Source organism: Lissotriton helveticus, chromosome 11 (assembly GCF_964261635.1).
Source record: "Lissotriton helveticus chromosome 11, aLisHel1.1, whole genome shotgun sequence".
Taxonomy (NCBI): Eukaryota; Metazoa; Chordata; class Amphibia; order Caudata; family Salamandridae; genus Lissotriton; species Lissotriton helveticus.
In genome coordinates this window covers 969,745,833-969,771,162 of record NC_136072.1, presented here as the reverse complement: position 1 = coordinate 969,771,162, position 25,330 = coordinate 969,745,833, and the positions used below count along the sequence as shown (strand labels likewise).

At 47.5% G+C, this 25,330-nt stretch overlaps 1 protein-coding gene across 3 annotated transcripts in view; it reads right to left on the bottom strand.

The window, feature by feature from the left end:
- Window positions 1-25,330, bottom strand: part of TPST2 (tyrosylprotein sulfotransferase 2) — a 423,271-nt gene that overhangs the window by 83,286 nt on the left and 314,655 nt on the right. For all 3 annotated transcript variants that reach the window (XM_078667306.1, XM_078667304.1, XM_078667305.1), the window contains exon 5: window positions 15,312-15,510. In XM_078667306.1, coding sequence (XP_078523432.1) covers window positions 15,312-15,510 — 199 coding nt within the window. The remainder of the gene's footprint in view (window positions 1-15,311; window positions 15,511-25,330) is intronic.

The following is a 25,330-nucleotide window of genomic DNA, read 5'->3' as shown; positions in this document are numbered from 1 at the left end:
AAGATAACTTTGAACCAGGAATTAATGCAAATTATGGTGCCGCCGATATCCCTCGCTTCTCATAGATTTATATAGCAGAAGCTAACAACCGCTACTAGAATGGTATTACATATATGTCTATGGTGGCAATATTTTTAGATCCAATAAATAATACAATGATAATGTGGCGTGAGCATCTGTAACTGGAGTTTACTAACTACCAGTAAGCCAATCACTAGACAATTGTACTTTTTTCTTAGAATGACACTATCAATAGAATAAACATTATAGATGAGGTTTTTAATTAAGAACCGATTCAAACAAGAAATTGTATGGAATGAAAACATAGTAAATAGAATTATAACTGGACATACTATTAAATTACAGCTGCCTTTGTGAATACCTAAATACAGAATACTGTACCAAGAACCGCTCGATACGAACAAGGTCCCCTAACAGAACCCCTTGAGGGTTGGAAATATCACCTCAACTACTGTAAGTACATAGAACACGGAACTAAATAAATAACCTGGACTGTAAATATGCCTGCATATCAATTGGGGGTTCTCCTAATTTCTGTGCATTTTCCCTTGAAACAGAAACAGCATCACTAAGAAGACTAGGTATCTCTAATATTTCCCACACTATGCATGACAACACTAAATTGACAGAATATCTAAAAGCACTATCCTTTCTGCATGCGGATATCTGTACCACACGGTAAAACACTCAAAACACTGGTTTCTCCATTTGTCTTGAAATGGGTCATAGACCTTCGGGTTAACAGATGAAATCTATGTTAATCACAAGTTGCACAGTGTGTAAATAATCATCATTAGATGACACTAATGAATGTACTGTACACTAATCGGTTAAATGTAGAACACCACCATATCATTGCACCAAGGTTAAATACATTTGAAGTATCTTAATGCACACAAATGTACATTATATCAAATGATTGATGGAACATCAGAGTGATAATGTTCATTTTCTTTGCCTAACAGCCTTGAGAAAGTCGTGGGTTACATTCCCATTACGACGAAACACGTGTTGGCTGTGACGTATCCAGAAATTAAACAACACCAAAGAACACCTTGACTAATAAGGACCTAATTATTTAAGAATGTATTGTGTTGTATGATGAAAATTATATATACATATTCTGAATTATCTAACGTGTGCTAAGGAGTTTCAGTCTTGTGTGGCCCTAGCCGAATTAGAAGAGAGAGTGTGGTTCTCTTCTCCTTTTAGCACCATCCAAATAACTATTCGTTGTTAATAACACAGGTGTACTTTCCTTTTTGGCGCCTATACCTGGAACTAATACCACCAACCGCGACCAAATTGGATAAGAGGTCTTAAGCATACATGGAAAGGCCTGGGATCGACCATCTACCCCTGTAGTCCTCCACGCCACCAGGTGTAGGGAGCCGTTCAGCACCATCAGATGCGGAACCTGATACAGCTTGAGAAGCAGCTCTGGAAATTGGGGGAGACGGATTGGAAAATCCCAAGAAAGTTCCAGTAGAACTAGAAATCAAACTTGCGACCTCCAAATCAGGGTGATGAGAACCACCTCCGCCCACTGCCGCCTGATCTGCGCCGATGCTCTTATGATTATCGCAAAGCGTGGGAATGCATAAGCCTGCTCCAGCGCCCAATCCTGCAGGAAAACGTCAGTTGCCATCGCCAGAGGATCCGGCCTCCAGCTGAAGAACAGGGCCACCTGATGATCCAGTCTGGAGGCAAAAAAATCCACTGAAAAAGGACCCCAAAGGTTCTGCACCATGGCGAAAACCTCAGGGTGCAACTTATAAAGAATGGAATCCCGAAAGTTTTGCGAGTGCCAATCTGTAACCTTATTCTCCTGTGCAGGGAAATATTCCGCTGTCAACGAAATCTGGTGATCGAGACAGAACTGCCAAAGGCTTGTTGCTAGGTCAGAGAGAACCTTTGACCGAGTGCCACCCAAGTGATTTAAGTACCTGACTGCCGAGACATTGGCCAACTTCAGAAGGACACACGATTTAACCTGGTCTCTGGGCCAGCCAGACAGCGAAGGAACACCCTAAAAGCATCAAACAATAGAAAGGCAGAGCCTGCTCCTGCAGTGACCAAGACCCTCCTGTGGAAAAATCCCCACGTCTGGCGCCCCAGCCCGACCTGCTTGCGTCACACTCAATAACTAGGTCTGGGGTAGAGTCGGAAATTGCCAAGTCATTCCATGCCTCCATATGAGTGGGCCACCAGCGAATTTCCTCCTGAGCCTCGTCGGACAGGGCACTGGATGAGAGTAAGGAAGTCCCTTCCACAAGTGTCTCGCTTTCAGCTGCTGTAGTGCCCAATAGTGCAATGGGCCTGGAAAAATGGCATGGATGGAGGCTGACAGAAGTTCCACCACGCGGCAAACTGACGGAGGGGCACTCTCTCTTTGGCCAATGTCCGGTGCAGCTCGTGACGGTTTGAGGGAAGGCATAGAGTTGCCTCAATAGAGTCCATCACGAAAACCAAGAACGCAACCTTCAGAGCCGGAACCAACAGCGAATTCTTGGTGTTTATGACAAACCCCAGCCTCTCTAACAGGCTTACCGCCTTTCTGCAACTGTTCTAGCAACAGTGGGGGGTCTTGCGCCAAAAGAAGCATGTCTTCAGGTAAACAATGAGGCGTGTCCCTCGAGCTCGAAGGTGCTCCACCACTGGTCTCAGCACCTTTGTGAAGCACCAAGGAGCGGAGGAATGCTCGAAAGGCAGAGTGGTACACTGGAACACCCGCTGGCGCCAAAGAAACTGCAGGAATTTTGTGTGTGGTGGAAAACTCGGGATAGCCAAGTAAGCATCTTTTAAGTCCAAGTGGACCATCCATTCCGCAGGGCGTAAAACGTCCCTCAAGAGGTGGATACCCTCCATTTTGAAATGGCAGCAAACCAACCACTCGTTAAACTCGCAGAGATTCAGCACAGGACGCTGCCCCCTCATCTGCCTTGTCTACCAAAAACATGTTGTTGCTGAAGCCTTACGGCGAGGAGGGAGGAGACCTTCACATCGATCAGTTCCGCCTCTAGCCGCGAGAATTGGAAAGGCTTGGGTCTGCTCTCTTGACTGGGAATGCCGCAGAATTCTATTTGAAAACCTCAGACTGTCTGTAACACCCAAGCATCGCTCGTGGTGGTTTCCCACACATGCACAAACCTGGCCAAACGGCCTCCCACTTGCACAAGAGAAGAGGCGGAAGCACTTATTGGCGCTAGAGGCGTTGGTGCCACCTCTGAAGCCCCGACCTCTTGATCTTAGTCCACGGGAGGGGTAGAAGTTGTGATAGCGCGCTTGATCTTGATTCTGCCCCCGCTTGGAGCCTTGCCCTCTGAAGTTTGGGGGGGCATGGCCGGTCGTGCGGCTCCTGCCTCGACCGCCCCCCACGGAATACCCGGGAAGAGAAAACCCTCTTGATAGAGGACTGAGCCTTATTAAGGGACGTGAATGCATTTACCAAGTTCTTTGATAAAAGGCTCGCTAAACAAACCAACAACCTGGGCCACCTTCTCAGGCTTCAGAATCGTCCAGGTCCCCCAACTTTGGGTCCACCTTGATAAGGATGGAACGCCACCGCTCCATAGAGAGCGCACAGTTGGTGTTCCCTAGGAACACCACTGCTCGCTGTGCCCAACCTGAAAGGGCCTCTGGAGATATTAGGGCCCCCGAGGCCATGGCATCTTCGGCAATGTCCAGGATCATAGTTAGCAGAACCAGGGCATCAAAAGCTTATCCTGGCACACCCTCCAGGACTTGTCTATACCCTTCTTCTTATTATTATTATTATGCGTTCTTATATAGGGTCCTTAATAAACTTGGCCAAGAACATGGCCATTCTGGGATCCATTTCAGGGGTCTGGGCAACTTTACCATCTAGGGAGGGCCGATGGCACTCAGTCCGGAGGCGGCTACGAGCCGCTTTCCCCATGGGAGACCGAATCTTGCTAGCCAAGTAGCTCGCCACCTTCAAGGATGGCGCGCATTCAGACGACCGAGGGTGTACAATTAACTCCGGATCCAACATGTCAGAGCTGTCTCCCACCCCTTGAGTGTCAATAGGCCCAGGGGTTGTTGCCGGACGTCATTGGCCTGGATGGACCGGCCTCCTCATCTGTATCCTCTTGGGCATCATCTCCAGCCCCTTGCTCGCTGGCGGAGGCAGATAGGATATGGGGGGAGGTGGGGCGGTCTGCCAAGGACTGGTTATGGGCAGGGAACGCTTCCCACAAGCATGCAAAAGCATCCTGGTCCACACCGTCCACCTTGGGGTGCTTGGCTGGGGCTGGCTCCTCCCCTGTGCAGCTTGCGGGTTACTAGGGGCATGTGTCGCAGGCAGAGCTCCCTTAGCGTAGTCAAACACAATCTGCTGCGCTAAATGTTCCTCCATGGGGGCCATTACCTCCTCCATAGCTCTATAAATTGACGAGGCCACCACGTCAAAAAAATCATCGTCCCAAGGAATTTGGGCTAAGGGATCCTTGTCCCACTGCATGTCTGCCTGGTCGGACATTCCTCACAAACTCAGTTAAACCACTGAAACTAGGGCTGTTAATGCTGCCAACCGCACCCTGCTTAAGGTTGGTGGGGCAGCTGACTACCTCCAGCAGTTCTGATGAAAAAACTGCTTTATGGTTGCTGGGGACCAGCAATTGGTAATGTGTATAGGGTGCAGCCCCTATCTCCAAAGAGATCAATGCCCCTGGGACCCTGCCTTATGCCAAAATCATTTTGATACATCATCAATAAGGCCCAAAGACCTCTCCTGGGAGCATGTCCCTTGCAGGCCAAACTTCGATCCTGATTGAAAAAAGATATATACATACACATGCACCGAACAGGACGTCAGAATAAAGCAGGTTGAACAGCTTGTACCAACCCTCCACGAGGGCGTCTCCCTTCAGGGGCTGGCGGAGGCTATGGAAGGCAGAATCGGATTCTGACAGGGCAATCCGAACTCCGCGCGCCATCAACCATCGAGGGGGCGTGCTCATGCAGCGCCACCTAGTGGCTGGAGGTGTTCAACGCACCCCGCCACAGGGTACACATTACATTCCTCAAGTCGCATTGCGGCCGCAAGCGGACGCACGACTGCCCGCTGTATCTATAAACCAGGAAAAGCAAAAACACACCAGGATAATAAAATGTCAGGTAGGACCGGAAAATGGTCCCGCAACTGTCACCAAAACATTAAACAGGCATCCTGCCAAAGTGCAGACCAGAATCACATAGGACTGGCAAGCGGCCCCGCGATTACCGCATAATAAAACAACAGCATTGACAACATTAACACGTCAAAAAACAATATTCAAAGATCAAAGTGTTATGGAAAAAAGGGTAACAGTCATCTGTTGCTGCGAGCAGCAAAAAAAGAGGAAGACCAGGACGCTGAAGAGGGGCTATATCCTGGATTCTGATTGAACAATGCTGTTCATGGATGTGCTTGTCTGTTTCTCCAATTTCCCTGGACTTAAGGAAATGTGGTTTTGTTGGGGTTATTAAAATTGGCTGCTATGAAAATTAAAGTGAAGTATAGCATAATCCGAAGCCTTCGGTCTTGACATAGAATCATATCACTGGTGAGAGGGGAGAATGCTAAAAATATATTCAATATAGCATACGGCCTATCACTTCTGTACTTGGAGGGCTTGCCATTCAGATTGGAAGTAAATACATTGAAGATTACATTAACCTTTGATTGAAAACATTTGGACAGTTAATTGCACAGGGTTTAGCTGGAGTCTATAGTGTTATCAGTATTGCAGTTGGACAGTGTTGTCACTGTTTTATATAACTTTTTATAGGAGTTTTTAGTGAAATTATTTTTATCTGTAAAATATCTGAATTTTTCTGTCATGATCATGGAGTTATAGTTGCAGATTAGTAGCTTGTATTAGTGTTTTTCATTTGGGCAACAGTTTAATCTCCATTTTCCTGATGTTTACATTTTTGTTTTAATATTTTAGTGCGTTTGAATACCAAGGGGTAGAGGACATCTTATTGTTAGAAAGGCAGTCCCTGGGGAGGCAGAAGATGTCTGACTGACCACCCCGAGGCCCACCTCTCCTGATGGAATTGGCCGAGCGCCGTCGAGAGGCCTCCTGGGTGAGGGCCCTCTCCTAGAATCGTCACAGTAGAGTAATCACACCACTCCAAAGGGACCCCACACAAGAGAGTACTTCTTAGAATCTTTATCAACACTAACGATTGGTTCTTTCGGTAATATGTACAAACGGATCGAGGGATCCTTAGAGTCTCGGTAACTGGAGGGAAAGGGGTAGCGGGACAGTCTTAATACCAGTCTGGCACAGGGATACCCTATACTCCGCTCTCAATCCTCGAGCTGGGGGGCTCCGCGAGGTTTGGGCCGCGGCAGCGCCAGCAGGCTCCGAAGATGGTTTCAGCGAGGTTGGGCTGCGGCAGCGCCAGCAGGCTCCGAAGATGGTTTCAGCGAGGTTGGGCCGCGGCAGCGCCAGCAGGCTCTGAAGATGGTTTCAGCGAGGTTGGGCCGCGGCAGCGCCAGCAGGCTCCGAAGATGGTTTCAGCGAGGTTGGGCCGCGGCAGCGCCAGCAGGACTCCAAAGATGGGTTCAGGGTTCAAAGTAGCGAGTTCTTCTCCGGCTCAGCCGCGACAGCGTCAGCAGGGCTCTCGACTCCAGGATACAACTGCTGACCCATCCCAGAGCTGCCCCAGATATAGGTTTGGAGTCCTTTGATGTCCGGACCCTCGTGCCTGGGGATCAGGTGGGGCGGGATGAGAGTGTCCTGACACCCAGCAGGGGGGTGGAGCCAGCGCCCAGGGAGGACGGTGGGCGAGCGAAACCAGGCGTCCGGGGACGGCTGGAGGCCCATCGAAACTCCCCTCCTCCTGGATCCGCCAAGTGGCCGCTTTACCACCTGGTTGGATCTTGGTGCCTCGATGCCGGGGCTTCGCTGGGGCTGTGGCCGAGGTCGGGCCGAGGCCACGTGGTCCGGACGTGGAGGGTCCAAGATGGAGTCGGGTCCTGAAATGGGGGGCCGGAATTGGGGTCGGATCCGCAGAGTGGGGCGAGCAGGGGTCGCCGGGCTCCCGAGGGGGAGAGCCGGGGGTCGCCAAGGGTGGCGGCTCTCGTGAAGGTTGGAGGGGATAGCTTTAGGTCAGAGGACAGGGGTCGATGCTGTCCAGGGCCCGCTATGCGGAAGAAGTGGGACCACGCCACGAGGCCGGGTCCAACACTTATCATGAATTGTCTATTTATTTCCAAAAACAGAATTTAGTTCAGGTAGATACGATAGGGCTCCGACTGATATTGGTAGGGACTTGAGCGAGAGAAACAATGCTTTGTGGTCAGTCCACAGAGGGGCAGGATTTTCTCAAAACTTTGCTCACTATTACTAATAAAAATACCATCGAGGGTGTGATTTGCCAGAAGGGTTACTACATTAATTTAGTAGGTTCAAAACTAAGCAGGCCGTCAACTATCTGAGATGCCTAAGTGAACATTAAATGTCCAAGGATTGTAAAGTTAGGGAGATCCATACAGGATTCAGTGAACTTGATTGAGGTATGGATGAATTTTACTTTGGGCCCGGGGGTGGTGGGAAGGCGGGGCGATAGATTAGACACCATTGAAGGTGACTGCATTGTTCAATTTAAAATTAAACATAAGAGCTTCATAGTCTAGATGAATAATAGGCTCAGATGATGCTTTAAACTGAGCGCCCACCCCCGTGTTTAGCAGGCCGGTCCAGTCTAAAAACACTTTAGCCCACTGGAATGGCAATTCGTAAATCAGGGACCGATGTGAGATCCGCCCAGATTTCTGTAGCAAATGTAATATCTGGAGAGTGACATTCTAGAAATTCCAAAAATGTGTATTTATTTTTAATAAGAGACTGTGTATGGAGGAATGTTATTCAATGGAGATCTTGAAAAGGGATTCCGGCGGAGGAATGAATTTTAGGGCTGGTAGCGGTGGGTGTTGTGTAGTACATGTCTCCGTTTAGGAAGACAAGTTTAGTTTGAGTGTAAAGTTACATGTTTTACATCTAAAACACTCAGGGGCCCATTAGGATGTCGGGCGGATTGCATACACGAAGCAGCAGGCACCGCGCGGTGCCTGCCGCTTCCTGTATGCAAATGCATGCATACATTTTTAACATTGTGGCGGGAGGTGCAGTGAGCACCGCCCGCCACAATGTTAAAAATGAGGGATGTGCCCGCCACTGTGGCGGGCGCATCCTAATGCATACATTGGGCCCTTTTACCGATGGGATGTCCGCACGCCATCCTAATGGGGGCCCAAGTGTCAAGAGCTGGTATTAAGGGTTCGCAGCAATTATGTGTCTAGTAAAAATGCAGCCTTATGAATTGTGACAACTGCTTAAGTCATTATCACCAGTACATGCCCAAATGTGTGCTCCTTCACTAAACAGTGTCTATCTAGTGAGTAAGAGTCACATAGAATCAGGTAACAGACTAAATCTGAGGCAGCGGCAATACCCCTTGAATAAGTCTCACCTACCAGACAGCGCAAACCATTGTGGACATATCAAAAACTTACAGAGGGCTTAAAGCCTGCTCTTCGTTTACCATTAGTTGGCTTTATTGCCAAACTCGTTTGCCTGCTTCTTGTTCAATGACTTGATTTCTCCTCATTTTTTTGTCTCTGAACAAAAGTGTCAGTGATCCACCTTTATGCATTTTTAATACTACATTCTGGTATAATGCTGAGTGTACTTTGGTTAGATGGATGAAAAAGTCATTTTTTCTGTGTTCATCAGAACCTGGGCTAACGTCAAATAAGAAAGGGGCCTCATAGGTTTTTTGTGATGGATAACTAATGATTCATCAGGGATAGCATAGGAGAAGGGATACTATTTTGAATGTAACAATGATGAAAGGGAGGGCACAGAAATATCCTCTTGAATTTTTTTAGTAGTTGTGTGCTGCGTGCCAAGATGCACGTAGCTGCAGACATGGGTGTCTAAGGGATCTGTTGTATAATTGCATGGATGGCTGTGTGCACAAAAGCCAAATCTAGTGGCTTTGTCAACGCTTGTTCATTATGCTCATCTCCTCCCCTCTCTTCTGCAAGTGTGAAACCGGTTCTTTCATCCTGCAAACTAATTATCATTCAGTGTACTTAGTTGAGAAGAAACTGAAGCTGGAAGGACGACAGTGTATGTGAAATATGTGAGGTGACTCGCTTAAATATATAATTCAGAAGGTAAATATCTGTGAGGGTAACTGTTTCACCTCAATCGGAAAATCAAGAAATCCAGTGTTTATAAATAATTATTCCAAATATTTTATGTCACAGAGGAAAATTAAGTGAAATGGAAATAGTTAATGTTGCTTAGGACGGGTAGAAGCAGATTTGCTTCCGTGAGAAAATACATAAACTAGTATTGGCAAAGCCAATAGGTCTCAGCAATGAAAACTAAAAGGCTTTGATAATGCTCGTGTATCCATGCATACATGAATGTATTGCACAAAAATAAGCATCAGCTATTTTATAACGCTTTGTTACACAGACTGCATTTGAACAAACCCTTTGAAAGATGGCCAGAGTGAATCTACACATCCACTGTGGCCATCTTGGGATACATTCATCTAAGCAAACCCAAAGATGTTGCATCCATGGCAGCAATGTTTGAATGCATTTGTTCCAATATTACAAACCCATTTCTTTGTGTTTGCCATGCGTGTTCTTTTGTTGAAACCATCTTGAAATGAATAAAACTCATTTTAAGGTGGGTGCCTACTGTGTTGAGTGAAAACTCCTGAAAAGAGAGGAAAAAGAGTAACGATTGGGTGGTGAAAAGGGCCGACAAGCGGGGAGGGCAGTGGTGCAATGAATAAGCTAGGGGGAGGGGTGTGTGAGTGGCAATATAGACAGCATAGATGAGGTAAGGACAGGGGCTGGGAAGCAACATGGAAATCGAGTGGGCAGGGCCAAAAATAAGGGGGGAAATAACATTTGGGGCCAGTGCAAGAAAACACATGCACGCCCGTGGCGTGCTTAAAGGATAAAGAAGAAATGATTTCCTGAATGCAAGCAATCAATCAATCAATCTTAACAGTTGAAGGGTACATGTCAATCAATCAGAACACTGTGAGACTTGTGTTCCTGGAAGAGACAAACACAGGGGGATTAGCCATTAAACGAACAGGAGACAACTGAGATAGATAAGAAAGCATATCCAAACATGAGCAAGGACCTGAACCAAAGCACACTCAATGTACATTGGAAACAGCAGGACATGTCAGCAGCGGAGACCTAAAAACAGAACAAGTGAGGTACTTGGTCTTTATAATTCAACTCTTTCTACGGTCACTGAAGTCAACGTATCTCTCTGCTGAAATCAAGTACTGGCACATTTCAACACAAAGTTTGCTATTTAAGTATGGACATTAAATGACAAGTGCTAACTGCATTACTTGAGGCACTTTAGACTGTGTTCCCACTGCTGTAGAGCATGCACCTTTTTACTTGGACCACTCAAAGTACCTCCTTGACCAAAGAACAAGTTAATTACCTTCGGTAACGATATACCTGTAAGAAACATTAGTTAGTGATAGATTCCTTACCTTAGAATTACCCCCAGGCATCAGACTGGATCCGGAACGTTTTCGTCAGCAGTACCCCTGCGCGTCGGTAGGCGTCGTGCAGCTCCGCGTACGTCGTTGGCTTCGCTGAGATGGCGTAGCTGGAGCTACTTAGACGTGCCCACGCGCCGACGTCAGTTCTGTACAGGACTTTCCGCGCCAGGAACGCAGGGCCATGCAAGATACGGACCACTGGTGAATTGAAACTAGGGCCCTGAAAGGGATGACCTTAACCCTAGAAATCAGTCTGCACAACGGGGAGGATGGGTGGGGCAGTAAGGAATCTATCACTAACTAATGTTTTACAGATATTTCGTTACCGAAGGTAAGTAACTTGTTCATCTGAAAGAAACACGTTAGTGATAGATTCCTTACCTTCGAATAGATACCCAAGCAATACCAACCCTGGTGGTGGGTCTGCGAACCAAGATCACGCCAGAAAGTCACGGAGAACAGAACGTCCAAAGAAGCCGTCTCTACGGACTTGACTGTCAAGGCAATAATGCTTAGTAAAAGTGTGCAGCGAGGCCCACGTGGATGCCGGACAGATGTCTTGCAGTGGGACACCACATCCCAATGCAATAGTAGCTGCTGTCGCCCTGGTAGAATGGGTGCGTAATCCCACCGGAGGTTCCTTTTTAGCCAGAGAATGACACGCATTGATACACAAGACGACCCAGCGGGAGAAAGTCCTCTTGTGTACAGCCCGGCTTTTCTTGGCACCTACGTAGCCAACAAAGGGCTGGTCATCCACCCGGAACTGTTGTGTGCGATTGACGTATAATGAGAGTGCCCGTTTTGGGTCCAGACGGTGGAGCCGCTCTTCCTCTCTGAAAGGGTGCAGAGGCGGAAAGAAAGTGGGCAAGGTGATAGTTTGCTTGATCTGGAAGGCAGTGACAACCTTTGGCAAGAAGGAAGGAGGAGTGCGAAGCACAACCTTACCCGGATGAACTGACAGAAAAGAAGGCTTACAGGAAAAAGCCTAGAGGGCTCACTCATGCGCCTAGCGGAGGTGATAGCAACTAGGAAGGCAGTCTTCAAAGTCAACGAAAAGGACAGTTATGAAGCAGCTCAAAAGGAGCGCACATCAAAAAAGTAAGAACCAGATTCAAGTCCCACTGCGGCATCACAAACAGTATAGGAGGAAAAATGTGAGTAATGCCTTTGAGGAATCTATTGGCAACAGGGGACTTGAAAAGAGAGGGCTGATCAGGGAGCCTGAGAAAGGCCGAAATTGCAGAAAGATAGCCCTTAATAGTGCCCAGAGCAGAGCCCTGCTGGGCCAGAGAAAGAAGGAACAAAAGGACTTCCGAAAGAGGGGCAGAAAGGGGATCCACAACCTTTGCTGTGCACCATGCCACAAATTTGTTCCACCTGCAGGCATATACCGATTTAGTGGAGGGACGCCTGGCTGCCAGAATGATATCACAGACTTGAGGAGGCAGGCCAAATGGAATCAACTGTCGCTGCTCTATCTCCACGCACGTAGGTGGAGGCTGGAAAGGTTCGGGTGGAGGACTGTCCCCTGCTGCTGCGACAGAAGATTCTCCCGAAGAGGCAGTCGGATCGGGGATCCATGCTCATACTGAGTAGCTTGGGATACCAAACTCTTCGAGCCCAGTACGGGGCCACAAGAATGACGTGGGCCGGTCGCGTCTGATCTTCTTCAGAACTCTGGGTAGAAGTGGTATAGGCGGAAAGGTGTACAATAGACCGCAGCTCCACTCGTGACGAAAAGCGTCCCTGAGCGAGTGCCGCCTTGGAAATTCCAATGCGCAGAAGTGATGACATTGCGCGTTCTCTTCGGTGGCGAATAAATTTAACCAATGCTCTCCCCACTGTTGAAAATGACCTTGCGCCACCTTAGAGTGAAGACGCCACTCGTGAGCCAGCATGCACCTGCGGCTGAGTTTGTCTGCCCTGGCGTTCAAAGAACCTGCCAAGTATTGAACCGTCAAGGAAATACCTTGATGTTACAGCCATGTCCAGAGACGCAGAGCCTCCTGACCCAATGGTCCACTACCCAACCACACCTTGCTTGTTGCAATACCACATGGCGGTGGTGTTGTCTGTGAACACCTGTCCCACTCTCCCCTTGACAGAGGGAAGAAATGCTTTCAGTGCAAGAAGGATCGCCTGGAGCTCCAGAAGGTTGATATGGAGCCTGGACTCCGCCAGAGACCAGAGGCTTCTGATCTCCGCCTCTCCCATGTGGCCGCTTCATCCCAGGAGGGACGCATCCGTCACCACTGTGTGCTCTGGTTGGAGAAGGGAGAGTGATCTGCCACTGGCCCAATGCTGGTTCATGACCCACCACTGCAACTGTTGCGCAGTGCCCTCTGAGATCTGGACGTACTTGGACAGGTCCCCTTGATGCTGCGCCCACTGGAACTACAGGTCCCACTGCAGAGGCCGCATATGCCATCTGGCATGAATGGTCAGCAGGATGCAGGAGGCCATGAGTCCCAGCTGCCTCATGGTCATCCTGACAGAAACCCAGGACAAGGGCCAAAAGATCGGAATCATAGCCCGAATGTCCCGGCTGTTTGGGAGGATAAACTCGAAACTGCGCCGTGTCCAGTACCGCTCCGATACAGAGGAGCTTCTGAGAGGGAATCAGGTGCGACTTTGGCACGTACATGGAGAACCACAGCAAGTGCAGGTCAGCCGTAGTCTGGAGGTGAGAGACGACTGCCTGGGGCGAGCCCGCCTTCAACAACCAGTTGTCGAGATAGGGGAAGACTGAAACCCCTGATCTGCGCTGATGAGCTGCGACCACTGCTATCACTTTCGTGAACACCCGAGGGACACTGGTAAGGCCATAGGGGAGCACAGTGAACTGAAAGTGCTCGTGGCCTACTGTGAACCATAGGTAACGCCGGTGGGCCGGCAGTACGTGGATATGAAAATAAGCGTCCTGCAAGTCTAACGCCACCATCCAGTCTTGCGGGTCTAGGGCACACAAGACCTGAGTAAGTGTGAGCATCTTGAACTTCTCCTTCTGGAGGAAGCGATTGTCGCTCCGAAGGTCTAAGATGGGCCGCAGGCCCTTGTCCTTCTTTAGAACCAAGAAGTAGTGGGAGTAACAACCACGACCTACTTCTGGCATCGGAACGCGCTTGATGGCCCCCTTGGCTAAGAGGACCGCAACTTCCTGCTGGAGAAGTGTCAAGTGACCCTCCGACATGCGGTGGTACTGTGGCGGCATGGCTGGAGTGGTAGTCTCGAAAGGGTGGGAGTAACCCCTTGGGACTAACTGCAAAACCCACCTGTCCGAGGCGATGGTGCGCCCGTGGGGGAGGTGATGGCGAATCCTGCCACCCACTGGCGTTTGTTGGGCCTGAAACACTAAACTAGGAAGGTTTGGAGGAAGTATTGGCCGGGGAGGTGGTGGACTGACCCGCCTGCTGGCCCCGTGACCCTCCTCTGCAGGTCCCACATCTGCGGCTGCACTGAGACTGTTGCGGCGCAGGCCTGTGGCACTGAAACAAACGTATTTGGGCACCCCTTCCTTGGCCACGAAAGGAGCGAAAAGCAGAAGGAGTACACATGGCCGAAAGGCCTAAGGACTTGGCCATAGCCCGTGAGTCATTAAAACGCTCCTACGCACTGTCTGCCTTGTCGCCAAAAAAGCATCGAGACCAGAGTAGTTGGCGACGTCAGGGCCGGAGCAGACGACGCAGAAGAGCGAGGACCCCTAGTTGGACCCCGAGGAGTGCCGACAGGGCCTGACAGCCCAAAGACTCGTGCCATGGCAGGCAGGAAGTCCTGCAACTGGGCCGGAGTTGCCGATGGACCCGGAAAAGGTGGGTAGGCCATCGGCAATTGCTTAGGCTCCGCCGGAGCCGCAGGGGTGGCACCACCCGCACCCTCAGCCGTGTCGTGCGACAGGCTAGGGGAAGGCGAAGAGCGACAACGCTTCTTCGACTTCTTGTGCTTCACCTTACCTGACCAGAGTGCGAAGACTTCGTTGAACGATGGTAATGGCGGAGCCGAATCCCAGGCCTCCAGCAACTTTTGGGACCGTCTCCCGCAAAGTTTTCGGAGCCATGGCCCAGTATACGGGGCACGACTCGGAGTCGTGGTCACGCCCCAGGTAGTAGAGATACTCACGGTGCGGGTCCGTCACCAACATTGTGCGGGGACAAGCGGCGCAAGACTTAAAACCGGGCATCCCTATACACCAGGAGTCAAAGACTCGAAAACAGACAAAAAGTCCCAAAAAGAACTCAGTCAAAAAGTGACTGGGGGTACCGCTCTCTCTGGATCTGCGATTGCTGGCGCAGAAAAAGAAAGAACGGACGTCAGCCCGCGTCTAAAGAGCTGCAGCGACGCCATCTCGGCGAGTACGACACCAACGACATACGCGGAGCCGCACGATGACGCCTACCGACGCGCTGGGGTACTGCTGACAAAAACTTTGCAGATTCAGTTTGACGCCTGGGGGTAATTTCACAGTGCTGCTGTTATTTACACAGACTACACTTCTGAATTTTGCATCAGTTTTTGCCTATTGCTGGTCACACTTTTACTGCCTCTTCCAGGTTGATATTCTTCTTAGCAGAATATCCATCTCTGTACATTACTCGAATGCCTTATAGTAACTGTTTATTATATAAATAATCAAAAATAAAGCCACATTTCGTGAATTCGAGAACAATAAAGCACTTCATAAAGACTAAAATATATACTTTGGCAACTGTAATACTTACCCGGTTAGTGTTATTGACCACCAAAGGGTCAGGGTTTCCGTAACTTGGTGGGTTGGCCAATGGGTCATAACCAAGTCGAGCAAGCATTGGTGCTATTTGAGGCATCTCCTGAACGACGTCATTTGGCAAGTGCCCAACCCATTTCGACAATGCTTCCAAATTCACCGGCTTGATCACTTGATCGGTTGATCTTTCTATCCTAGAAAATCATTGAGATCAATGAATTGAGTACATTCCATTGCCAGTATTTGAGCAAAGCATGACAAAAGTATAAACTGCTCTGGAGAAATCACACACATGAAGTAGGAGGGGACATTTTGGTTCATTCATGGCAAAGATCACTTATTATTTTCACTTATCAGTGAGCCTTTCTCGAATTTCTTGACCTCAAATTCCTCCTCCAATCAGACAGCACTAATAGTACTGTACCTTCTTTTGGCATATCACTGTTGAAGCCAATTGTCTGAACATATTAGGACAGTGCATCCGGAAACTTGGGCAGAGTACAGAAACCCTTTACTCCACAGTTGTATCTGTCGGACATATATGGCTGACTATAGTGAGAAAAAAATGCTCAGTAACTAGCATATCTGCTGGACTTGGCTAATTACTTAAAAGGTTTATAGTTGCATCTTAGCTTTTTTTCTCCAATAGCAAAACAGTTTAGCTGGTGGAGAAGCACCTTTCCATATAGCGCAATGAAATATGGGGTTGTCTGCCTGCCCTTCAGACAATTAACACATGAATGCGAGCCTTTGGTGGCACTAACTTAAAGTCCTTAACTGAGCTTAAAACATCTGGGGAGGTGTATAATTACCCAAGATGTTTGAAGCCTTACTGATATGCCAATCACCTAGGAACACTCATATTTCCAAACCTACTCCTTGAATCCGTCCAGTTGAAAATCCCATACTGGCAGATTTTCCACAACCTGTGGCAATAAATAGCCAGATTGTGAGAACAACAATCTCAATCTTTGAACCTGTACTGGCATGTAGCCATTTTACATATTATAAGCTCAATGTCAGTGTATCATTAACTTCACATACGGATAACGGATTAGAATATGTTCCTGCCTCTAACGTTATTTCACATTTGTAACAAAAGAAGACAGACTAATCAAATGAATGACTATTTTGCATTTTTTTAATAAAACTTTTTATTTGAGACAAGGAGCAAACACAGTTGTCAATATTGAATTCACATATACCTGAATTTGTGCTAGCACAGGCGTTGCTACACATCTGAAGTCCCAGAAACCTTACAAACCATTTACATTGGGGCCGACAACATCCAGCATTCCCATAAGAGCACCCGGCCCATGCTCCGGGGGATCACATTTCCCTCCCCTGTAATCATTTAATTTTCCCCAAATCTGTGTCCATTTAGTGGAGCAACCTCTGGATTCGTATACAGCTTTCTCTGTTATCATACACCAATCCATATCTTTTCGCCAATCAACCAGCATTGGTGGTTCCTCCACCCTCCAATGTCCAGCGATATTTCTCTTGGCAATTGCCATCCCCAGATTCACCCATGTCCTGTCTATGGTGCCTGGGTCAGTGGGGCCCCAGATATTTAGGAGACCGTTTAATGCTGCAGTCGATCGTGCAAGCGAGTTCCATTCATTTCTTCAAGGACGACCAGTATCTCTGAATTATTGTACATTCTCAGAATGTATGAGTAAAAGTACACTCCAATCCACATCCCCTCATGCATCCTGCCTCCTCACTATAGCCCATCTTTACTAACATGGGTCCTGCTAAGTATATTCAATGGAGTATTTTCAGCTGCACAAGATGGAGCCTGGCAGATATAGCAGTTTCTTTAGGAGAGGCCAGGGCCTCAAGCCATTCTTTATCATCCAGGCAGGCGACATTTAATCCCATTTGGCCCTTAGTCGAACTAGAGGGTCCGTCATGTTTTTGAAGAGTTTTTTGTATATTAACGATATGCCGTTTTCTGGAAGATTCCCATCTAGGACCCTATCCTCCAGTGGAATGGAGTCTGGCGGCGTCTCTCCCTGGGCTATCACCGCGAGTAACGCATGTCGGACCTGCATGTATCTAAAATACTCAGTATTGGCCAGTTCATAATCTACTTGTAATCGGGCAAAGGGAATGATTTTTCCTGCCTTCCATAGATCCCCAACCCTAAAGATCCCTATTAAGTCCCAACGGTCAAATCCCCAGGTGTGTCGCATGTTGCCAAGTAGGTTGGTGTCCCAGAGTGGGGTGGCCAGTGTGATCTTCCCCAGATCCCACCCCAGACTCCTTGTAGCCACCCGCCACACATGTATCGCGTATCCAGAAGCCCTGACCATTTCTTCCTGGCTGGATTAGTGTACAATGCCCCTGCAAAGCTCCCGCCCGGGTGTTGCCACTCGTACATGTTAAATCTGGGGTCTCCCTGTGGTCTGTACATGCACTGGTTTATAGCGGCTAGTTGTGCCACCCAAAAATATTTCTTAATGTCGGGAGACCAATCCCACCATCGTACCACCCCAGCATAAGCTTTTGCATGGCAATTCTAGGTGATTTGCCATCTCAAAGGAGTTCCCTCAGGGCACCATCTATGGTTCGAAAGTAATCAGCCCCCACCGGGTGCAGCGTGTTCTGTAAGACGTATAAACACCATGGAAGAGGCATCATTTTAAATAAGGCTGCACTCCCCAGCAGGGTCAATGGGAGCGACCTCCAGTGCTGGACGTCACTTTTAAGTCTTTGCAGCGGGGGTAGAAGATTGTGCTCATAGAAGTAAATCAGGTCTTTAGAGACTCGGATCCCCAGATATTTAAACCCCGTCTCTCCTTCCCTTATTCGAAACCCTCTTGGCAGAGAGGGCATCTCTCCACTAAGGACAAAGATGACCGATTTGGACCAGGTAATCGTGTAGCCGGCAAATTGTTGAAATACCATGAAACACGTGAAGCACTCTATTGAGGGAGGCTGAGGGGGATGCCAAATACAGTAGGATGTTATTGGCGTATAGCGAAATACGGTCCTCCTAGCCCTCCGCCCACTTTACCCCCCTTTCCGTATCCACATTGCCAGTGGTTTGAGCATCAGAGCAAATAGCAATGGGGAGAGGGGACCACCCTGCCTGGTACCCGTACTAAGTTCAAACACAGAAGACTTCCTATTGTTTACCACAATTTGGGTGAGCGGTGAGGAATAGAGGAGGCAGACCCACCCCAAGTAGCCCGGGCCAAACCCCAATTTTTTTAATACTGCAAACATGTAAGATCATTTTATCATGTCAAACACAATGGCCGCGTCCAAGAACACCACCACTGCATCTTAGGATATCGTGTTGGCCCGGTCCTATACTCCCTGTAGTCTCCTCAAGTTAAAAGAAGTGTTGCTAGCTGGCATAAAGCCCAATTGGTCCAGGTGTACCAGTTGCGTCAGGACGCGCAGCAAACGAGTGGCCAAGACTTTAGCCAGTTACTTACCTTCTGCATTGAGCAGCGATATGTGCCTGTAAGACTAGCATAGATTCTTAGGTTTGCCAATCTTATGAATTACCACGATCGTCGCCACCCTTTGGTCGACAGGGAGCAGTCCCGCCTCCCCACTCTCTCGAAAAATTTTGGTAAGATAGGGTGCGATCTTACTCGAGGCCAACTTGTACAGTTCAATGGGTGCACCATTTGGGCCCAACGCCTTTGCCATCCTTAAGTTGTGTATGGATTTTTCGACCTCTGGTATTCAGCTCCTGGTCAATCACAATAGTGGATGCCGAAGGCATCCGCTATCTCCTGCGGCCCAGTGAGTCTCTCCCTGGACTCCAGTACGAGCTCCGCCACCACTTGCTTGTTCGCTATGGTCCAACCAGGGCAACAATTTTCCGGCTTTGTCCCCACCATAAAGATCTTGCTGAGAGTCGCCCTGTGCAATGCCTTGGCGGCATCAGTGGCCACTGCAGAATACTCCTTCGTCTTTAACGCGAAGGCGGGTCTCCTTTCATCTAGGTGTGCCTCCCGGAGCCTCTACTCTAGTGCCAGTATTTCTGTTTCTAAATTCACTAATTCTTCCTGTTTGTGTTTTTTAACCCCAGATATTTGAGAGACAGCGGCTCCCCGAATCACAACCTTATAGTCTTCCCATAATGTCTGAGCAGAGTCCACCGACCGTTCGTTTTCCTGAAAGTACAATTCTGTGTCTTGTACAATTTTCTCCTTTAGCTGAGGGTTCTTGAGGTACCATGGATTAATAGGTGCTACTCAACCAATTCTGGGTCCTCCCACCTCGATTTGGGTCCATACGGGTGAGTGGTCTGATATACCCCTGGCTAGGTGGCTCACTTCTTTGATGTTCTCCAACTGGTCCACTAGCGTTATGATGTAGTGTATTCTGGACATACTGCGGTGAGCCCTGGAATAATATGTGTACTGCTGTTCCCCTGGATGGAGTGTCCTCCAGGCGTCTACTAGGCCCATACCTTCCATAAAGTTGTGGATTTGTGTATGAGCGGGAGGTTATGTTTTCAAGGGCCACCTATCTAAAGAATCCGAGACTATTGAATTAAAGTCACCCCCAATCAGGAGTCTGGCCTCCAGTAAAATAAGCATGAGATCACCAAGGTCTCTAAATGCTGGGGTCTGAAGGCCCGGAGGTAGGTAAACAGATACTAAGTTTTGCGTCCTTCCCTCCCACGTCCCCAAAACGACCATAAATTGACCCAAGTGATCTATCCATGTGCACTCAGTTGTCTTATGGAATGTCTTATGAGTCATTATTTCAACCCCCCGGGAACCGGAGCCAAATGCTGAATGCACTACGAGTTTGAATACCCATCTCGTCAGTGCTTTACATGCATTGCCCAGTAGATGGGTCGCCTGGAGTAGAATCATGTCAGGGGAGTGACGTTTTATATATTGTAGGACAACTCCTCTTTTAATCTTATCCCCTAATCCATTCACATTCCAGGACAACAGTTTAAGCCCCTGTTTTAATGCTGCAGACAAGTGTATATGAGTTGTTAAACTGTGTCAGTGCGGCAAGACCTCCACCCGCCACCAGGCTTTGTGGGGGGCTTTGCGTCCGCCTCTGCCTGCCCGTTGTCATTGCAAACTTTCCCAATGCATGGATTGTACTATCTGCAGCTTTTCGTGTAGCGCCTACCTTGAAATGAAATGAGGGTTTTTATAGAGCGCATGTATGCCGTGGCATCTTAGCGCTTAACTATCAAAAATACAGAGTAAGGAGAAATGCAGCTGGTTATGTACAGCTAAAACAGCCAGGTTTTGAGGTCCCTCCTAAACTGAAGTAGATTATTTTGGGTTCTAAGATGCAGGGGCATAGAGTTCCATAGCTTCGGAGCTAAAAATCGGAAGCTTCTACCGGCCCCCTTTCAGCGTCTTTATCCTTGGAACTATAAGTAAGGATGCCGAGGTGGAGTGGAGAACTCTCTGTGGAGCAGAACACTCAACATCTGATCTGTCCAAGTCCTTTTGTGCAATGCCTTATGTAAGATACACAAGGACTTAAATTGGATCCTAGCGAAGATAGGGAGCCAGTACAGCTGTTCTCGAATTGCATGACTTATGGAGCTGTATTTGGGTAGATTCAGTAGAAGTCGCGCAGCAGCATTCTGTAGCGTCTGCAGTTTATGTGTCACACTTTTTTGGCTCCAAGGTAGAGTGAGTTACAGTAATCGATTTTCAACAAAATCAGAGCTGTGGCTACCCTTTTCCTGAGGGGCATAGGGATGAAAGGTAGAATTTTCCTAAGAATTTTCAGGGTATAGAAACAGGAAGAGGAAATGCTGTTGACCTGGTCTGATAGGGAAAGATGATCGTCAATTAGAACTCCGAGGTTTTTTACGGGTTTGAGGGCAAGATCCCGCTGTATCAGGCCACCAAGCGGAGTTCCAAAGTGAAGAGTCCCTGCCAAACGTTACTACCTCCGTCTTCCCGGCGTTCAACTTTAAGCAATTGCTTTGCATCCAATTGATAATATGTCTAATGCATGAGTTAAAACGTGCTGCCACGTCCTCTCCTCTGATATAGCAGTCAGTGAGACGACAATTTGCGTGTCGTCAGCGTAGCATATGGCTGTAAAGCCAAAAGAGCGAATAAGCTTGGTCAGTGGGGCTACATATATGTTAAACAGGGTGGGCGAGAGTACCGATCCCTGAGGTACCCCACATGGTATAAAAAAGGAGGGAGATTTGTGCTCATCTAACGTCACTGTTTGTTGTCTATCTGCTAGGTAGGATTGAAGAATGTCTGCGGCCCTATCTTTGTTACCTATTTCTGCCAGCTGCTGAAAAAGTATATGGTGATCAACCGTGTCAAACGCGGCGGATAAATCAAGCAATATTAATATTGCCTTCCCGCCCTGATCTAGTTGCGCACGTAAGCTTTCAGTGGCTGTAATCAATGCAGAATCGGTGCTATGTCGTGGCCTGAAGCCGTGCTGTGCTTGGTCTAGTATATCGTTTGACTCTATAAAAGTTAGCAGTTCTTCATTTACTGCTCTTTCCAGAACTTTAGAGGGGAATTGTAAAGAAGTAATAGGCCGATAGTTTGCCATTTCAGAAGGGTCCAAAGTCGGCTTTTTCAGAATAGGTTTTATAGTAGAGTTCTTCCAATACGTCGGGAAATGTCCTTTATCTAGAATGTTATTCAGAAAGGGTGTCAGGACCTTGGCAATGGCTTCCGGGGCCATATGAAAGACCATGCCTGGGCAAGGGTCCAAAGGGGAACCTGAATGAGTTGTCAAGATGAGTTTTTCAACTTTTTCCTGTGTGAGATGTCTAACCTTTTTTAGGAACACTTGTGTGTTTGATGAGTCCGGCTTGCATGCGATTAATCTAGTCTCATTTACGTCAGTAGAAAATTCGTTGTATACTTTTACTACTTTATCGTGGAACAAATTGGCAATTTTGTTGCAAAACTGACTTGTTGATTTAAAATGTTTAGTATTGGCAAGCTTGGATAGTTTAGAGACTGTCTTAAAGAGCTCTCGAGAGGTATTTTTGGAAGCCATAATTTTCTCAGTGAAATAGGTAGATTTTGCCTTGTTTATAGCTTCCTTGTATTTTCCATAATGCTTTTTATCATATTTTGAGTATTCCTTTCTCCAGAGCCTTTCTTTGGCTCTGCAGATTTTTTTAAGGTCTTTTAACTTGGTGTTATACCATGGGGCCGAGGAAAGTTTATATAAGAAACAGAGTGACAGAAAACTATTTAAAAGCTTTGAATTTTAAAAACTAAATTTTCCTTTTTGGCAAATAACAGGTACCCCGCAGCTGCTTTGTGACAGAAAACAATTTAAAAGCTTTCAATTTTAAAAAAGAAACTTTCCTTTTTGGCAAATACCAGGTACCCGCCAGCTTCTGGGTTCAATTCAATTTCCCTGCTAGTACAAGCATTTGATAGCGCTGCACGGTCGCAAGAGCATTTGCTTTTATAGGCTGAGGTGGAGGGAAAGTGCTCAGCGACTAGAGTGCTGACCTCCCCAAAGATGGCGTCTCGCCCACAAAATGTGGGACCGTCAGGAAGTGAGTATTTAGTTAGGACGTGTGCTCAAGAAACAGAGTGACAGAAAACAATTTAAAAGCTTTGAATTTTAAAACCAAAATGTTCCTTTTTGGCAAATAACAGGTACCCCCCCCAGCTGCTGTGTGACAGAAAACAATTTAAAGCTTGGAATTTTAAAAACCAAAAATTTTAGAAACCAATCTATGAACAAAAGTTACTTACCTGTAAACTGTGGTTCTCCAGTATTGGTGTCTTTCATAGATTCACATGCTTGAATATTCCCCGTCGTCGAAGTGGGAGTCCCACGGTACATAAATAGCAGTAATATATGCATGTATACATGAGAAATATAATAAATAAAATATACATACATATAATGCAATAGAAAAATAAACTTGAAAAAAGTACCATAGAACAGAATAGGCCCATTGAAAAGCCCAAGGGAGAATTCACTTTAGTAACATATTAAAGTCATTATGTGTTGGTCCACATTCCAGCCAATCAGGCTGTAGCCTCCTCTAGAACCTTCTCCTCAGAAGCCCAAGTCCTCAGATTTTCGTAGCACAAGTAAGTATAAATGCCTGAGGAGAAGAGAGCCTCTGAGGGGAGGACGGGAGGGTCGCATGTGAATCTATGAAAGACACCAATACTGGAGAACCACAGTTTACAGGTAAGTAACTTTTGTTCTTCTCCAGTATTAGGGGTGTCTTTCATAGATTCACATGCTTGAATAAGAGTAGAAAGCAGTAAACCATACATTAGTCATAAAGGCAATATATGATTAAATCATGGCAAACCATATCACTTAATAAGCAATAAATAAGAAAACATGAAAAAACCTTTATGACTGGAGGCGGGAAGCAACAGAGGCTCACCTTTTATCGGAAAAGATTCCACAGCACCGCTTGACCTACTGCCGCATCCGCGGCATCTGTTGATTGCAGGCAGTAGTGCTTCGTAAAAGTATGGCTGCTCGACCAAGTAGCAGCTCTGCAGATGTGTCTTAGAGGTACCCCCGCAAAGAGGGCCGCAGAAGTCGAGACAGCTCTCGTGGAATGAGCTCGAGCTGGAGCAGGAAGGGGCTTGCCGACCCGTTGATGACAGTAGGATATGGCAGACGATATCCATCTGGTGATAGTCTGTTTGGTTACAGATTGACCTTTGCACACTGGGCTATATGCTACAAATAGTTAATTTGTCTTTCTAAATGTTGCTGTGCGTTGAATGTAAAACTTGAGGCAACGTTTCACATCCAGAGTGTGCAATGAGCGTTCCGCTGCAGATTGTGGTGCAGGAAAGAAAGTCTTAAGAATAATTGGTTCATTGAGATGGAAGTCACTGGGAACCTTAGGAATAAAACTGGGATTTGTTCTCAAAGTAACAGCCTCGTTGGAGAACTGTAAAAACGGTGGTTGTATAGTGAAAGCCTGGATGTCGCTGACGCGTCTGGATGAAGTCAGAGCAAGCAAAAGAGCCACTTTCCAGGTGAGGAATTTGAGACTGGAAGAATGGATGGGCTCGAAAGGAGGCAAAAGTAGTTGAGACAAAACCAGATTCAGACGCCAAGTAGGTGGAGGCCGACGGATTGGTGGGAACATCCGAAAGAGGCCCTTGAAGAATTGTCTAATTATTCTGGAGGAGTACAAAGATGTTACGCTATCATGGCGAAAACGAGAAATTGCAGCCAGAAACACCTTTAGAGTGGAGTGTGAGAGTCCTGATCTTGCTAATGACAGGAAGAAAGGCAAGATCTGCTCAGGCTGAGCACACATGGGATCCAGAGTTTTAGTGGAACACCAAGCACAGAAACGCCTCCACTTTAGCTGATAAGTTTTGATGGTAGACGGAGCGCGAGCACTAGCGAGCACCATCCTAAAATCCTTGTCGATATTCATGTGTGCAAATTCATTGTACTCAGGTTCCAAGCATGAAGTTGGAGGTATGCTGGATCCGGATGGCATATCTGACCTTGCTGCATCGTGAGAAGATGGGGCAGAGGATGCAACTGTATCGGATTTGTCAGAGAGAACAGAAGATCATCCGAAAACCAAGGACGTCTCGGCCATTTGGGTGCGATCAGGATTATTCGACACTGTTGGAACCTCATCCTGTGCAACAGGCGAGGAATGAGCGGAAGTGGAGGAAATGCATAGATGAAGTCGTTCGACCAGTCTATTGAAAAGGCATTCCCGCTCGACTCCTTGTGTGGATGCCGGCTCGCAAATCGTGGACACTTCCTGTTGAGAGCAGTTGCAAAGAGATCCAACTGTGGTCGGCCCCACTGTCGGAAGACGAAATCCAACGTTGGTCGATTGATTTCCCATTCGTGGTTGTCCGACAGGGCTCTGCTGAGCGAGTCCGCCAGAACATTGGCCACACCTGGTACATGGACAGCTGTGAGATGTATTTGTCGCTGGATAGCCCAATCCCATATTTCCTGTGCCAGTTGGGACAGCACGAGGGACCTTGTGCCGCCCTGTTTGTTGATGTAGTGCATGCTGGTGGTGTTGTCCGTTCTCACCAGCAATGT